The sequence below is a fragment of the Carlito syrichta genome, unplaced genomic scaffold (genome assembly GCF_000164805.1).
Source record: "Carlito syrichta isolate Samal-C Ts95f unplaced genomic scaffold, Tarsius_syrichta-2.0.1 Scaffold305718, whole genome shotgun sequence".
NCBI lineage: Eukaryota > Metazoa > Chordata > Mammalia > Primates > Tarsiidae > Carlito > Carlito syrichta.
Window position 1 is genome coordinate 351,379 of NW_007249814.1, and position 16,962 is coordinate 368,340.

At 33.3% G+C, this 16,962-nt stretch overlaps 1 protein-coding gene across 1 annotated transcript in view; it reads left to right on the forward strand.

Annotated features, from left to right (window-relative positions):
• Positions 1 to 16,962, forward strand: part of TMTC3 (transmembrane and tetratricopeptide repeat containing 3) — a 42,086-nt gene that overhangs the window by 5,872 nt on the left and 19,252 nt on the right. The window contains exons 3-7 of the mRNA XM_008062469.1: positions 4,186 to 4,404; positions 6,007 to 6,106; positions 11,693 to 11,808; positions 12,275 to 12,447; positions 16,573 to 16,825. Coding sequence (XP_008060660.1) covers positions 4,186 to 4,404; positions 6,007 to 6,106; positions 11,693 to 11,808; positions 12,275 to 12,447; positions 16,573 to 16,825 — 861 coding nt within the window. The remainder of the gene's footprint in view (positions 1 to 4,185; positions 4,405 to 6,006; positions 6,107 to 11,692; positions 11,809 to 12,274; positions 12,448 to 16,572; positions 16,826 to 16,962) is intronic.

The window sequence follows — 16,962 nt, forward strand, 5'->3', positions numbered from 1 at the left end:
TTTTAAAATATTCTGGTAGTTTATTAATCATAATTTGTTATCAACTTGTCATAACAATTATGAATTTTTTACCCTGAAATTTTACATAAGACAAAACATATTTATAATAAACTGGACAGGAAGCTGAAGACGTCATTATCTTCTTTATTTGATTCTCTATTTAGCTGTGTACCTGGGCTTTTTAAAAATTATTTATGTGAAAACTAAATGTGTAGGGAGAGCAATAGGTGTGAGGTAAGTGTATTTCTTACTAACTGACTTTATTTCTCTTTTTTCTGTCTTGTGAGTCAGGCAAATGAGATGACTCTGATATACCATTTTTAAATATGACAACTTCAACATAAATAGATTAGACTTTAATGGTAAAAATAGCAGGTACATATATTGCCAATTTCTCTGCAGGAAACCAAAGTGACTATTAAAACATTTAAATCTGTGTTATATCTCTTACCTAATAGTTATTTGAGTTTTATGTTAAGAACCTAAAAGTTCAGTTTATTTTTATGAGGATGTTTTTACTTTGCCAGTAACTTTATTTTGAAGGTCACTGTTAAACTGTTTGGAATGAAACCCACATCATCTTGGGATCATATAGATTGAGTTCTGATTTTAGTTCTGTCATATATTAGCTGTGTGAAAAAGGTGAGAATACAGTTTTTAAATGGCAAGTTATTTTCCTCAAATTACTTCTTTGAGGTTAATATCTACCATCTTTTCTACAATAAATTTATTTATTTCTTCAGTGCCTGGCACATCGAAATTGAATAAATTGTTGTTGAAACCATAGCATGTAACTCTCTGTAATAGTCTGTTTCTTGGTCATTGTTTGTGGCCACTTTTCACATTACCCAAATTCGAATACTTTTTAAGGTTAGGAATGGAATCTTTCATTCCTTTAGGAACAAACATTTTTCCTTATTAAATAAGTAGATCTTATTCTCCTACAGCTTTTCTGTACTTATCTATTTACAGCGTTTGGAAAAAAATTTTGATAACAAGGGGAAAGTATGGCCCTATTATACATTAGTTCCCTTATACCTCTACCCTTGATCCCCAGAGACCCTTAGAAATGTATACCTATTGCCCCAACTTATACCAGTGTCTGTTGTGATTTTAGTCATAATGTTGAGATTTTTGAACTGAAAGTTTAGCTGGCCATATTAAATGACCTCATATCATGGTGTCATGATCTGTTTTGTGATTTTTCTCAGATTTGCAGATTGGAAATCTGGTTTTGTTCAGAGTACTTGTAAATGGACAGACTAAGAAAAATAATCATAATATATTCAGACAGAATAGATGGACATACTGGAATAACAGTTTATTTTTATAGTGAAGAATATAGTTTTCTTATATTTTCTGGCATGCATATTCTCTCCATGTTGACAAATGTGACAAATGTGAAAAATTATTTTAAGTACTATTTAGGTGTCATAAGATTTCATGATAAGCCTGGAGTTAGCACATTCAAAGATCCAATGGTTGATGTCATCAAATAATGGTAACCTAGAAGCCTGGAAACATCTCTTATAAGGATGTTTGTGCCAGTGTGAATTTTAAAATCACATTTTGGGCTTAGGACATTCTCTGCTATATTCAGGGTCTTTATCTTTTTAGTGGGTTCATTCTATAATACTCTTATTATTGATAGTTCACTTGATCACAACCCTTGCTACCATATTAGAATCTGCCTAGAGCATACAAAAAAAAGTATTAACAAGGTTCTATCCAAATTTGTTATTTCTGGTTTTTTTTTTTTTTTTTTTTTTGAGTTGGAGTCTCACTCTGTCGCCCAGACTGGAGTGCAGTGGCCGCTCCTGGCCACCGCAGCCTCGACCTGCTGGGCTCCGGCGATCCTTCCGCCTCAGCCTTCCGAGTAGCCGGAACTACAGGCATGCGCTACAACGCCCAGCTGATTTTTTGGTTTATTGTAGAGATGAGGTCTCGCTGCCCAGGCGGGTCTTGAACCCGCGGGCTCAGGCAATCCACTCACCTCAGCCTCCCAAAAGCGCAGGATTACAGGCTGAGCCACCAAGCCCGGCAAATTTGTTATTTCTGATAATCTCTCAGAGTGGATATGGGTATCAGTATTTTTTGTCTTACTTGTTTGTGTATGTTTGTCTGTTTTGTTTTGCTCTTGTTGTTTTGGAGGGGGAGGGTTTTTTGTTTTAAGTCATCAAGGTGATACTGTAAGACAGTCGTGGCTGAGAATGAGCCACTGGGCTGTAATGAGTCACCCTTTTCTGGCATTGGCCTGTAAAATACTTTGTGTTAAGATAGCTTCTGCGGCCAGGCTCAGTGGCTCAGCCTGTAATCCCAGCACTTTGGGAGGCCGAGGCGAGTGGATTACCTGAGCCCGCGGATTCGAGACCAGCCCAGGCAACTTGGCGAGACCTCGTCTCTACAATAAATAAAAAATTAGCCAGGCATGGTAGCAAGCGCCTGTAGCCTGTAGTTCCCGCTACTTGGAAGACTGAAGCACAAGAATCGTGGAACCCAACAGGTCGTGGGGTGGCTGTGAGCTTGCCACTGTACTACAGCCTGGGTGACAGAGTAAGATGCCAATTCAAAAAAAAAATGATATCTTCTGTAGATATACTATCTCAGTATGTTTTTGCTATCCTGATATTGAAATTTACATTAGCAGGAAACTGTTAGCTTATTCATTCATTGTACTCATTTTTATTGCCAACTAATATCATGAGTAATTCAGTTTTTGTTTAATATACCTGAAAGTAGTAATGATTTGAATTGTTTTGTTCTTAATGGACCTAGCTGTTTTACTATATTCTCATGGAATAAGCCTAATATCTAATAGGCTAGTGCTTATTTGTCACAGTGTAATCTTAAAATAGATTCCTAGTGAATTATGTGAATAATTAGTTAAGTTAATAATTTACCCATTAGTTGGCTGTTACCTATGATATATGTGCATCTAATAGACCTAGCCAAGCAATTATACATACTGAAATTAAAAATATGTATTCTCTTCTTTCCAACATCATCCTTTCACCTGGCACATATGTTCTTTGTAACCACAGTAACATTTCAAACACTCAGAAGATTTTTAGAACCTTTTTCTACTTTCTGGTACAAGTCGTATCAGTTCAATGCAGTGCCTTAAAAATAATTGTGTATGTCTGAGATGAAATTTGAAGGATGTAGAGGAATTAGCCAAGCAAGAAAGAATATTCTAAGTAGATGGCACATCATAGTGAATGTTAGTCAGTACAAAGATACTAAAATTTATCTAATTTCAAAATAGGAAAGGTTTATTCTTTGTGTTTCCTTATGCTCCCTAATAAGGATGAATAGGCTTAAGTCTATAGCTGTGTGCCAGAGAGTTTAGCATGATATGGTAAGAGGTAGAAGAGTAGAACTGAGTGTGGTTGCCTTTTATAGAAAACTACAAAAATTAAGTAGGATAATATTTCGTGTATTTTTGAGCTGTGTGTTCTAAAGTCTGGTTTGATTTTGCCTTAGGGCAAAAGGTATTTCTGGTTAAATGTGACTTGTAATTTTAAAAGAAATTCAGTACTTCACATAAAATTTGATTTATTGCCAACCAAATATCACAACAAAGGTGTCCTTATGTTCTAAGGAAGTATTTGCTCTTCTATTTCTCTCTGTAGTATTTGGGAATTTTTAAAATATATTCAGTTTTATACTTTTTGGAGATCTTTTCATAAAACAACTAGAGAGTACCTTTTTAAGTCACCACTATTTGAACTGGACTGATAGGCATTCTGTTCTTGTTTTTCGTTTTGAAGATCTAGCCAGTAGTTATATAAACTTTTGTGTTGGTAATACATAGGGAGGCAGGCTTTGGAGAGACTACAGTGTTCCAAGTTGGCCTATGCCAGCATTGTTTTACTTTTTTAAACATCTGTATATTGTTTTGCTTTTAAAAAAATTTGTAAAATCTGTATAGTCAGATGTTCTTCTGCTGTTAGTTCTCTGATGACTGTGTTTCAAGAAAGAAATTGCCATTTTTATAGACTGAGGCAATAGAAAAACATAGATTATGAAGCTGTCTTTTATATTTGCATTACTCTTGGGACATTTCATTATCTTATTGTTATTACTCAGACAAATGTAGATATCTTTAATAGTAAAGCAATGATTAGTTCTTGTGCCCTGAAAGACTAAGATACTTGAATAATCAGTGATTGTTTTTCCTTTTAGGAGAGAAGCCACAAGTCTTACCGTCCTCTAACAGTATTGACATTTCGCTTAAATTATTTGTTTAGTGAACTAAAACCAATGTCATATCATCTTCTAAATACGATTTTTCATGCTGTGGTTAGTGTGATATTTCTTAAAGTCTGCAAACTTTTTCTGAACAACAGGAGCAGTGTGATTGCTTCTTTACTTTTTGCAGTGCACCCAATACATACAGAAGCAGTAAGTAAAACTATAAGTTGATTTTTTATTACATTTTTTACAAATCCTATACTGTGATTATAATGGTATGTAATTTTAAAAAAAAAATTTAACCTTGACTTTAATCCAAGTATCTGAAGACTCTAAAATTAGTACATTTAAGTCTTAACTTTCTAATGAACAGTCTAACTTCTTACTGTGTAAAAATCTTAAGTTTGAAACATAAATGTTTATTCATTCAAAAACATAACTCTTAACTTTAGTAATATAAAGTATGAGTACAATTCTTTGCTCTTTTTTTATCACTACAAAATTTCAAGAATTATTTGTCAACTTGTCGATGTTTGTATTTTAAAGGACAGAAAATAGTCAACTAGTAAAGCAGGCTTTTATTTTTTATTTTCATTTTTTGAGTCAGAGTCTCACTCTGTCACCCAGGCTAGTTGTAGTGGCATGTTCATGACCACCGCAGCCTTGACCTGCTGGACTCAGGCGATCCTTCTGCCTTAACTTTCCAAGTGGCTGGAACCACAGGCATATGCCACCATGCCCAGCTAATTTTATGATTTACTGTAGAGACAAGGTCTCACCAGATTACCCGGGCTGGTCTCGAACCTCTGAGCTCAGGCAGTCCTCTCGCCTCAATGCTGGGATTATAGGCATGAGCCACCGTACTCGATAAGGCAGACATTTAAGTAAGGGATGAAAATATATCAAAATATATGGGAATGTGATGAAACACATTAGGTTCAGGTTGTCTACTGCCATGTGTTTCCAAATTGTGAAGTTTCTCTGCTATTGCCAATATGTCCACCAGCCCCTACCTTCTAAGACATACCCAAAGTATACTTTACACTATTTTACTTAATAACCTTGAAACTCCAAAATTGCCTCCCAGCACAAGCTACTCTGTTTAATTGCTTTGTTATGAGCTTTTGATTGTAAGCAAAAGTCTCTGTGTGTGTGTGTGTGTGTGTGTGTGTGTGTGTGTGTGTTGTGGTGAAAGAGTGTGTGTCTCTTACTGTATTAAACCTTTCAGTGTCTAGCTAAGCTGGCATTTTTTTATACATTTATAAAAATAATAGGTAAGTTCAAAATGCTTTAAAGGGAAAGAGTTGAAGGTTTTATAGTTATATTTTTAGAATTTAAAAAGACTTTTTAAAGTTTGTTGTCTTTGTAAACTTTAGTTTTCAGATAAGGTATAACTTAATGAATTTATGATCCCTCTGTATTTTAAGAATGCTTGCATTTTAAGAAAATAATTAAGAAGGACTTAAGTTATAAATATTGTTCTATATTTATGTCCTACATCATAGGAAACTGGGTAAAAAATACGCAGGACCTCTCTGTTAATTTTGCAACTTTCTTCAGTTTTATAATTATTTCAAAATAAGTTTAACTACTAAAAGATAATGTTAAAAAATAAATTTACTGATAAATTTCTATTTATATAAAATATATAAATTCACCACCTGAGGGCACTCAAAGAATGTATAGGAAATAGAAATGTGCACTTGAAAAGTTATGGAATTTAGTCTTCGATTAAAGTGTTGTTGCTATTATATTCAGTAAGTTTTCCAGATAATCTTAATTAATATGAACCCCTTCCCTTTTTCTTTCTAGGTAACGGGTGTTGTAGGAAGAGCAGAGCTTTTGTCATCTGTATTTTTTCTAGCAGCATTTTTATCATATACTAAATCAAAAGGACCAGATAATTCCATAGGTAAACGTCTAGCATTTGATTTTTCTATAGTTATAAAACTTGATCAAGTAATTTTTTTTTACTCCAAGTGTTTCTTATAAAACAACATATGCCAAACTTGGGATTTGTTTATATTTATTTATTATTATCATTCTGCAGAGATTGGGGGGTCTCACTGTGTTGCCCTGGCTGGTCTCAAATGCCTGACCTCCAGCAAACCTTAAATATGAAATATGTAACATTGTTAATATTCTCAAAGTTTGTGTGTAGTTTATATTTTATCATGACCTGATAGAATATATATGATGTAATTTTTAAAGTCAAACACCTTAGAATATAGAGTCAGTCCATAAAGGATACAGGTACTAATACTTCAGTTATCTTTTGATACATAATACCTGGTAGGCTGTGTTATTGTTTAGGCAAGGTTAAAAGCCTGCTAGAGTATTACTTTTATTATATATTGATCATGGTTCAGCTATTTACTGAGCTCCTACTATGTGGCCTACCCTGGAAAGTGCTTAGTATACCTTAGCTCATTAATCTTAATGATACCTGGAATTGTCAGAAAACAAGTTCTAGGCAATAAATTTTTTTTTTTTTTTTTAAGCGTATGGGCACAGCGGGCATAAAATTGTCATTTGGTTATTAAAGCTACACTGAGATTTTTTTTTCAGTTCTTGGGGGGGATTTTTTCACTATAGTCCCAAGGTACTGATGACAAGAAGCCTAGTTTTATATGTGTAGAAACTAAGGTTTCAAGGAATAAGTGATATAGCCAAATAGTTTAGTGTCTTTTCAGTTTATAATATGAATAGGTCTGCCTCTTATGAATAGGCTGCTGTTCATAATGCCATCGTAAGCAATTTGCGTGTTGGCATAGCATGATAGTTAAGACCATAGACTCATGAGTCTGGTTTCAAATTCTAGTTCCACTGTTTATCTAACTCCAATTACTACCTTGGGCAAATACTTAACCTCACCATGCTTTTGTTTCTTAATCTATAAAATGCAGATAATAATAGTCCCTTGCCTATGCAATCTATCATGCAGTAAGAGTTTAGTAACTATATGGAATCCCAAAGTAATGTCCTCTTTAGGTAACATCCTAAGCAAAGCTTGAATGATAAAGTTAGAAAGTACTGTGACCTCCAAGACCATCAGGCTCCTCCTTCCTCTCTAATCATCTCTTGCCATTCTTGTCCTAGCTGACTTCACTATAGCCAGATTCTCAAACAGACAGAGCACCCACCTTTATACCTGCATTTTCCTTTATTGAATTTTATCCTGTTAGATCTTTAATGTAGTTGTCTCATTTATGTGCTTCTTTTATTATCAGGCCTCAGCTCAATCGTTTCTCTTTTAGAGAAGCCGTCTTTGCTCTAACTAAAATACCCTTTACCATTTATCTTTTGTTCCTTATACTTTTATTTGTTTTTTTAAGGATCTATTTATTTTTCATAATTCTAATATCTTGCCCAGTTTTCTTAAAAAATTACTTACTTGAAATTCTCAATCCATCTCTTTAAGAAATTCTGCTTTAGTAATATATGTTACTGTGTTTGTTCTCTCTCTCATGATTTTTGTGTCCTTCAATTATTTAGGTTTTATTTGGGCTTGTTAATTCAAGCCATGTGTTCTCCTGAAGTTATAAATCACTGTACCTGTTAGGGGTAAAGGTCATGGCCACTTTGTGTTCATTCTGTGATTCTGAAGCACTAAGAGGATATAAAGTTCCAGGTTCCCCCAGGGCTGCTGTTGATCACTGTTGTTACCAGTTCTATTAAACACCCACTCTGGTTTCTTAAAGAGAATGCGCTGAGAAGAAGCCTGGCCACTGCTCCTCAGCATTTAAATGGGAAGTGTGTATAAGTAACTGCCTAAAGGGGTTGCTCAGTTCTACCTTTTTAAAAAAAAATTTTTCTTATCCCCATGAAGACTTTGGAAGTGCTCTGATTTTACCACTGAAACACCCACTAGCTGATGTAGTTGTAGATTTCTACAGTGACCTATTCAAAGCAGTCAAGAAAAGGTAGTGACAAAAATTTTTTAAATGCTCTCACTCTTCTGCTCTTTAGATGCAGTACCACATGACACCCGCATGAATATACCTTTAAGATATCCTTGAAAGCTCAGGAGTTTCCTTAAAAAAAAAAAAAAAAACTTTCTTAAAAACCATGTTTCCTTTCACTTCATCTTTTTTCTAGGGTTGATTTTTGAAGAAGGGACCAGCAGGGCATGCTAGGTCACCATTTGACAAAACAAAAACAAATTAATGTTGCTTTTGTATATACCTTTAACCTGCAGGCTTCTTAGCTACGAAACCCATCCGTTTCATAGTAGTCATTTTTTACCTTAAATTATATAATTGACATTTTTTTCTTTTATTTATTCTCTCACAGTGGGATGTAACTTTTATTAGGCTAGGTAATCATTTCTCCATTTTTAAAAATCCTCATTTCCTAGAATGGTTCCAGGTATTCAGTAGGTTTCAGTATACATCTGTTCAGGAATTGAACAAGTGAATGAATAATATATTTTAAATTTGAATTAGAAAGATGCTGAAACACACTTTGGACCTCTCTGTATCTCTACATTAAGTAATTTTATGCCTGAGGCCCAGTTTCCATCATTTTGTGTTTCCTATTGTATTTAGTATGCATTGTTCTGTGCAGAGGTCTTCAATTTATATAATAATTAGTCTCTCCAAATTCTAAATTATTCATGCCCCATATGCTTTTTGTAAGCACAAGCCATCCCATCTCAGGACCTTTGCACTTGCTTTTTTATTACTGTAGATTTCTGCTCAAATGTTCCCTCAAGTGTCATCAATAGCACCACTCATCTTCCCCAGTTCTTTTTATTTTCCTTCACCCTCTGTTTTTCTCTATAACACTTGGTCACCATTTGATAAAGTATATCATTGCTTGTTTGTCATCTCTCTCCACCACACCCTTGAGATGTAGTAGGTACTTAAAATAGTATTTGAATAAGTGATTGCTGAAGGTGTGTTTCTTTTATACATACAGAATTACTTAAGTCTATATTTGGAAATTGGAATGAATTTAAGTGTCATTAACTAAAGCAAGTGTACTTGTTTTAGATAAAATCGCCCATAGTAACTTTAACCACAGAGATATGATTATAAAATCAAAGTGTATATACTTGTGTAGTAATATAGTCACTAAATGTTGAAGAACTGAAGCTACTAGTTTCAGACTGACTTTGCCTTTGTTAATTTGCCTTTATTACTGTTGGTGAGTTTGAATTCAAGGGTATAGAAGGCAAGTGTTTGCTTTTTGTTCCTTGAAGTGGAAATACAAATTAGTGAGAAACTCTGAATTTAATTTCAGAAGAGCCATATTAAAATCATAGTCTTAGCTGGGCTCGGTGGCTCAGCCGGTAATCCCGCACCTTTGGGAAGCTGAGGTGAGTGGATTGCCTGAGCCCGCGGGTTCGAGACCTGCCTGGGCAGCGAGACCTCATCTCTACAGTAAATCAAAAAATCAGCCAGGTGTGGTAGCGCATGCCTGTAATTCTGGCTACTCGGAAGGCTGAGGCGGAAGGATCGCCGGAGCCCAGCAGGCGAGGCTGCGGTGGCCGGGAGCGGCCACTGCACTCCAGTCTGGGCGACTGAGTGAGACTCCAACTCAAAAAAAATAAAAAATAAAATAAATAAAATCATAGTCTCTTTATTCTGTGCTACTTTTCTAAAAAACCTCCAAAATTCTTTCTTCGTCTTAAAAATGGATATAATTGCACCTGCCCTCTTATTACATAGAGTGATTTTGAGAATCAGTGAAATATACTAAACTGGCTATATAAAATGTTTAAAATGCTTTTAAGACCATTTTTTCCCACTAAATACCCATCTTGTCATACTATTCTCTATATCATTTATTTGCCAAACTCACTCTCACCTCTACTTCTTTATTCATACATCTCCTTTTCCCTATTTTTTCATGTCCTAAGTATTTTTCAACTTTAGGTCTAGCCTATTTTGTGAATAACCATCTATTGATTTCTTTCTTCTGTGAATTTATTTTTGAATTTAGCACTTTAGTGCAACTCTTGATATAGTCTGTTACATTAGTACTGATGGTTTGGGCCTAATTAGAATATACATTTTTGTTTTGTTTTTAAGGAAAGAATATTACTATGTTTAATATCCACATCAGTTTTTTGGGTTTGATCTTGTTTGGTTTATATGATTTATTTGTTTTTGGTTATTTTTACTTTTAGTAAATTTTAGTCTATAGAGGACTTTAAACTGAAAACAATTTCAAAAATGGGTAAGTTTCCATATTTAAGCCCAATTACAAAAGAAAATACATTTCATTCATGAATTGTGTTCTTGTTTACTCTTGGATTTAAGTCAGTTGAGGTTTTGCTTTAGTTAATATTTTTAATAAAAACTGACGTTGCAAAATTATACTACCAGATTTTTTTTTTAACTGGAAGACAATTAGAGATCATATTTTTCAACAAGAAACTAAAGCTCAGAGAAGTTACCCAAATTGACAAAGCAAATTTAAAATAGATTGAAAATTACTCTCACAGTTAATTGCCCTTTAATGAAGTTACTACTGCACAGACATTTACTTAAGTTGATAAAGTAAGTTGTTTATTTAATGAAACTTGTGAATATTTTATTGCAGATTCTTTAAAGAATTGTTGTAAGTGGTTATTAATGAGTTTCATTTTAGTTTTTATATTACTTATATATGATTGGGCTGGGTGCAGTGTCTCACACCTGTAATCCCAGAGCTTTGGGAGACCAAAGTGGGTGACAGGAACTCAAGACCAGCCTGAGCAATATAGTGAGACCCCATTTCCACAAAAAATTGAAAAATAAAAAAAAAAAAATTGGCCAAGCGTCATGGTGGCCATGAGCGTGCCTCTGCACTCCAGCCTAGGCAACAGAGTGAGACTCCAACTCTTAAAAAAAAAAAAAAATTATCTGGGCATGGTGGTACTTGCCTGTAGTCCTAGCTAGACAGGATGCTGAGGCTGGAGGATCACCTGAGCCTAGGGTTCAAGGCCACAGTGAGCTATGATTGTGCTTCTGCATTCTAGCCCTTATTATAGAGATTCTTGTCTCTACAAAAGAAAAGAAAGAAAGTAAGACTGGTTTCCTACTTTGTCCAGTAATTTTAAATTTTTAAGTTTTTAATAAGTTATTGATATAATAAAGTATATAGATATCTGTGTGATAATTTCAGGTATTTGTTTTTATTTCATATTGATAGCTCATTGTGACACTCAAACCTGTACATTTCTCTATTCAAAAGCACCACTCTGCCTTTGTTTTAAAAGTTAGTGTTAAAAAGTTTGTTTTAGAAGTTTGTTTTAAAAGTTAGTGTTTGGCTAGATAATTTTCCTTTCTGCAAAAATTTTTATTTCGAATCACACATCTTGATGTTTTGCTTTGAATATATAAAGCAAACATTACAAAATTTAAGTACATTTTAAAGTATGTAGTATTGGTCAGTGGGAAGTAGCATAGGTATGGTTATGAAATCACAAGTAAAGTTTAAGGTATCGTTTTATAATATTTTTAAATTGCTTTGTCTATTTTTATAATTTTTTGCTGGTCTTAAATTGCAGTATGGACTCCAATTGCATTGACAGTGTTTTTAGTGGCTGTTGCAACATTGTGTAAAGAACAAGGAATAACAGTTGTGGGAATTTGCTGTGTGTATGAAGTGTTTATTGCCCAAGGGGTAAGGAAAAACATAATTTTTTTGTTGCTATCTTTCATGCTATTTGAATCAAATTTTAATAACCTTATTTTCTAAATATGTTATTATAGAAATTAGTGTGATTACCAATAATAATCATACTAAAAATTTGAAAGGAACATGCATGTTTTATCCTCATGTCTACTGAAAGTTACTTACTGAACATTTTATGACACCTTCATTGTTTTAAGGACTGCTTTATAAAAAGTTTCCATAATGGAATCATTAGGCAACCTGGAAAAGTATCCAGTGATACTACATAGTATAATTCATTATTGGATAAGATTATTGAGCTTTTATTCATTATTATCTCCACAAATTATTCCACATTGATTTTATAATTATACTTAACTTGTCTCTAATCTTGCATTTAGAAAGTACTGCATTATTGAAAGCATTGTGGTATGTTGTTAATTTGTTATTTAAAATATTTTTTTTTCTTTTCTAGTATACTTTGCCATTATTATGTACTACTGCTAGACAGTTTCTCCGTGGAAAGGGTAGTATTCCATTTCCTATGCTGCAGACACTAATAAAACTCATTGTCTTGATGTTCAGTACATTATTACTTGTTGTGATTAGAGTCCAGGTTATTCAGTCCCAACTTCCAGTATTTACCAGGTATGAAATTCTGGTTTTTTAACATTTCTGTTGAAATATAATGAAAGTATTTTTAAAACTGCATCTATTTAAACTGTACAAATTGATAAGTTTTGATATGTGTACCCATGAAGCCAACACAATATCTTTATCCATACCAAACTGGTTAAGTGTTAAGATTAGTGTTAACTGAATCTTTTGTGTCCTTAGTGATTTTTGTCCGCTTATTCTGTCAATTATTAAGGGATGTTTAAATCTGACTATAATTGTTGATCTGTTTATTTCTCCTTGTAGTTCTATGAATTTTTGTTTCCTATGTTTTTGTTATTGTTATTGAGTGCATAAACATTTAAGATTGTCATGTCATCTTGATGTACCGATCCCTTTGGTATTATTAAAAGAACTGATTTATCCCCAGTCTTTACTCTGAAATTCACTGTCTTAATATAGCCATTTCAGCTATCTTTTGTTAGTGTTACATGGTATATCTTTTACCATCTTTCAACCTTTTTTTAACTTTTAAGCTTTTTTAACCACTTTTTAGCTTTTGTGTTTAAAAGTATTTATTTTTGAAGAATATTTTCCCTGGATAGAGAATTCTACACTGACTGTTTTTCACCCTATACTTTGAAAATGTTTCTTATCTTATTTTCAGTGACAAAATCTCTCATCTTATGTTTATGCTGGTGTATATTATATGTATTTTTTTTCCTATACTTGCTTTAGTGTTTTTGTGTTATTCTTGTTTGTATATATATATCTTCATGTTTCTTTTGCTTGGTTAATGGAACTTCTTGGAATCTGTAGGTTTTATATTACATAAATTTTGGTAAGCTTTTAGCTGTTCCTCAAATAATTTTGCTGCCTTGTCTCTCTTCTCTCCCACTTGGACTTCACTTAAGTGTATTTAGGCTTCCTGAAGTTGTTGCACTGATACTCTGTATTTTTTCCCCTAATTTTCCATTTTTAATTTGGATAGTGTCTTTTGCTGTGTCTTCAAGTTCACTAATCTTTTTTCTGCAGTGTCTAGTCTGCCCATATTTTCATCATTATTAACAGCTATTTCTCATCTCAGAAACCATTTTTATCTCTAGAAGGAAGTCTGATTTGAGTCTTTTGTTTATGTCTTCTGTGTCTCTACATGTTCTGGTGCTCTAATATCCTTGTCTCCTGATTCCATCATTGTGTCATTTCTTGATCAGTTCATATTGAATAATTTTTTAAATTATAGATTGTATTTTTCTGCTTCTGGTAATTGTTGAGTGAATGCCATTTGTGAATTTTACTTTCATATGTTCCTATACTGGCTTGCATTTAAATTACTTGGAAATTGTTTCATCTTCTTTTGCTGTGTCTTTTAAACCGTGTTTTGCTAGGACCACAGCAGCACTTAGGATAGGACGAACCTTTGTTCCATTACTGATATAAGATGAATTATGAGGATTTCCACTTTGACTCCTAAGGGACTATATACTCCTGGCTCTGTGTATTTGGGAATTTTTATCTAATTCTTTCAAGAATTCTTTTTCCTGGCTGTATTAGTTTTCCAAAGGCTGCTGTAACAAATAAGCACAACAGAAGCTTATTCTCTCACCATTTAAGAAGCCAAAAGTTCAAAATTAAGATGTCATCTCAATTGGTTCTTTCTGGAGTCTCAGGAAGAATTTCTCCCATGACTCTCTCCTGGTTTGTGGTGATTGCCGGCCATCTTTGGTATTCCTGGGTTTATAGCTCTATCACTCTAGTCTGCCATTTCTTTATATTGCCTTCTTTCCTGCGTGTCTCTGTCTTTTATATAATGACTCCAGTCATTGGATTTAGTACTCACCCTAGTCTAGTATGATCTTATCTTATTACATTGGCAAAAATTCTCTTTCCTAGTATGATCACATTCTGAAGTTCTGGGTAGACATGAATTTTGGGGAAACATTATCCAACCTATACTGACCTTGGATATTTCCTCAGATATATATGCTGATTAGAGCTCATTAGTACTGAAAACTGGAGAAAGACCCTCAGTGTGTCTCTCAAGTTTTCTTTTTCAGCAGTTTTCTTCTGTCTGATACTCTGCCACACTGATTGTAGCTACCTGAGCTCCTAGGGCTCCTTGCTTCATCTTCTCAACTCAGGTGTACCACTGGGCTCAGCCTGGGTTCCCCCTTGCTGTTTTACCGACTAAAAACTCTATGCAGGTATTAAACTTTCTCCAGAGAGTGCTCTCTTTGCTTTTCTTCTTTTAGGCATCGCTGCCCTTCTTGTGTGTTTGCCCAATGCTTAGTGTGTTTTTAAAAAAAAAAGTGTACCTCTTGTTCAGTTTTTTAGTTATTTAAGGCTAGAAGCAAAAGATACACTGAATTTTTAACAGTCTGCCTACCATGTTTTCCTACTTTTAACATTTAGGGTTTTTGTTTTCATTTTACTTGATGCAACTAAAATTTAAAATGAAATTTATGTTAGCTATTTGATTTTAAGTTACTGACATTATACGCAAGAATTTCTTTTTAAAACAAAAGGCCAACATGTTGATCATGTTATAATCCATGATAGTACATTATTGTCATTGGTTAGAATAAATTTTATGCAGATATTTTAAACCTAAATTATGTAATATAGTCACATAATTATCCTCCTTAGCATTTTTTTCTTTAAAGAATAATTGCTTTTCAACGTTTTGAATTTTTCCTCTGAAACTCATTCTATCCATGATAAAATGAAGTCATTCAGGTATTAGAATATTGGAATTATGGTAGATTGAATTGTAGATATATACTTTTGTATTTCTTACTTCTCCCCGTAGTTTCATGGTTTTATTCTGCTTTATCATTCCTTTTAGAGAATTTAAATCAATTATTTTCTATTTCCATATCTTCATTCTGAAAATGTGTAGGTGTGAATGTGTGTATGTGGGTGGGTGTAGCATATAAGTATATATTTTCCAAATATAAACATTTTTAAAGGGGTATATGTGTGTGTGTAGAAATTGTATTCTATTTTACCCTTTGAGGTTGATTATAATATGATTTGGTTTGCTTTGACATTAGCTTTTAAATCAGCTATCTTAAATAAACTTAATTTTTAAAACCAAATTGAATAGTAGATTACAGAAAAAGGGACAGCTTCTTATTTAGTTCTTCTGGTTATTTTGAAAATTCAAGTTTAGACTCAAGATTTATTATTTTTCATATATAGAGAGATTTAAATATAAAAGTTTTGAAATAATATTATTTGTTCAAATAGTATTTACTTTTCTCAGCCATTTGATATTTCCAGGAAAATCCAGCAAGTTAGTAGTATCTGTTGATTTTTTATTGACTTACTCATTTAAAATGAGAAATTTGATTTTTAAAGGACTGTATATGAATATAGCCAAGAAAATTTAGACCATAGCCTAAAGAAAAGTCTAAAGCTGTTCAATTTGAAATACACTGTTTTTTTAGTAAATGATTTGACTTAAGTTTCCAGGAAATAGAATAAACTGTTAAACTATATATCATGGCCTGGGGAAAGATAAACTAAGATATAAGCTTATATTTACTAGGAGATAAAGTAGACCTCAAATAAAATGTTACATAGGCCTACACAGTTGCTACATTGTACTGGGAATTCGTTTTTTTAGCTTCCTGGGAGTCAAAGTAGAGAGGGAAGAAAGCTCCTAGGTGATATCCTTTTCTCTGTCCATAATAGGAGAAAGACAGTAATTCTTTCTAGGAAGCATAATTTGTATTAGCAGTTAGCTCTAAGAGAAATGTCTCATGTAGGAAAACAACTGATGAGTGTTCTCAAAAGCAATTCATACGATGACTCATACAACTTTTTGTTATTTTTTTTAGATCATAATTTAAAGCACCTCTGCAGAATGTCATAATATTATAGTATGCATATCTGAATTATTCTAATAATAAACTTAGAAGTAAATAACCAGCTTACCCTTCAGACAGTTCATAGATGTTTTTTCCCTCAACTAGACATTTCATAAAGTTTAGATAGTTTAAACTCTACCAAGAGTCTAAGGTGCCCAGAAGATATTTGTGTCTTCTCTTTAACAAGATTTTGCATAAAATATTACTTTTACTATTGTTCAGCTTTTGTATTTATGTTATATATTAATATGTGTTTTAAAAGTTTTAATTTTCATTCTTTATACAGGTTTGATAATCCAGCTGCCGTAAGCCCAACTCCTACAAGGCAGCTAACATTTAACTACCTCCTTCCTGTGAATGCTTGGCTTCTATTAAATCCTTCAGAGCTCTGCTGTGATTGGACCATGGGAACAATACCACTTATAGAGTCATTACTGGATATTCGAAATCTGGCCACATTTACTTTCTTTTGCTTTCTGGGGGCTTTGGGAGTGTTCAGTCTACGATACCCTGGTGATTCCTCTAAGGCTGTGTTAATGGTAAGAAACTTTCTTAGCTTTTCAGATGATGTTATGTTCAGTTAATTAAGTAAGAAACTAATTCATCGAAAGCATCTTTTTAGAGACAATGTCATTCTTTGTTCAACAGCATCTTCATTTATGAATTTATTTTAAGT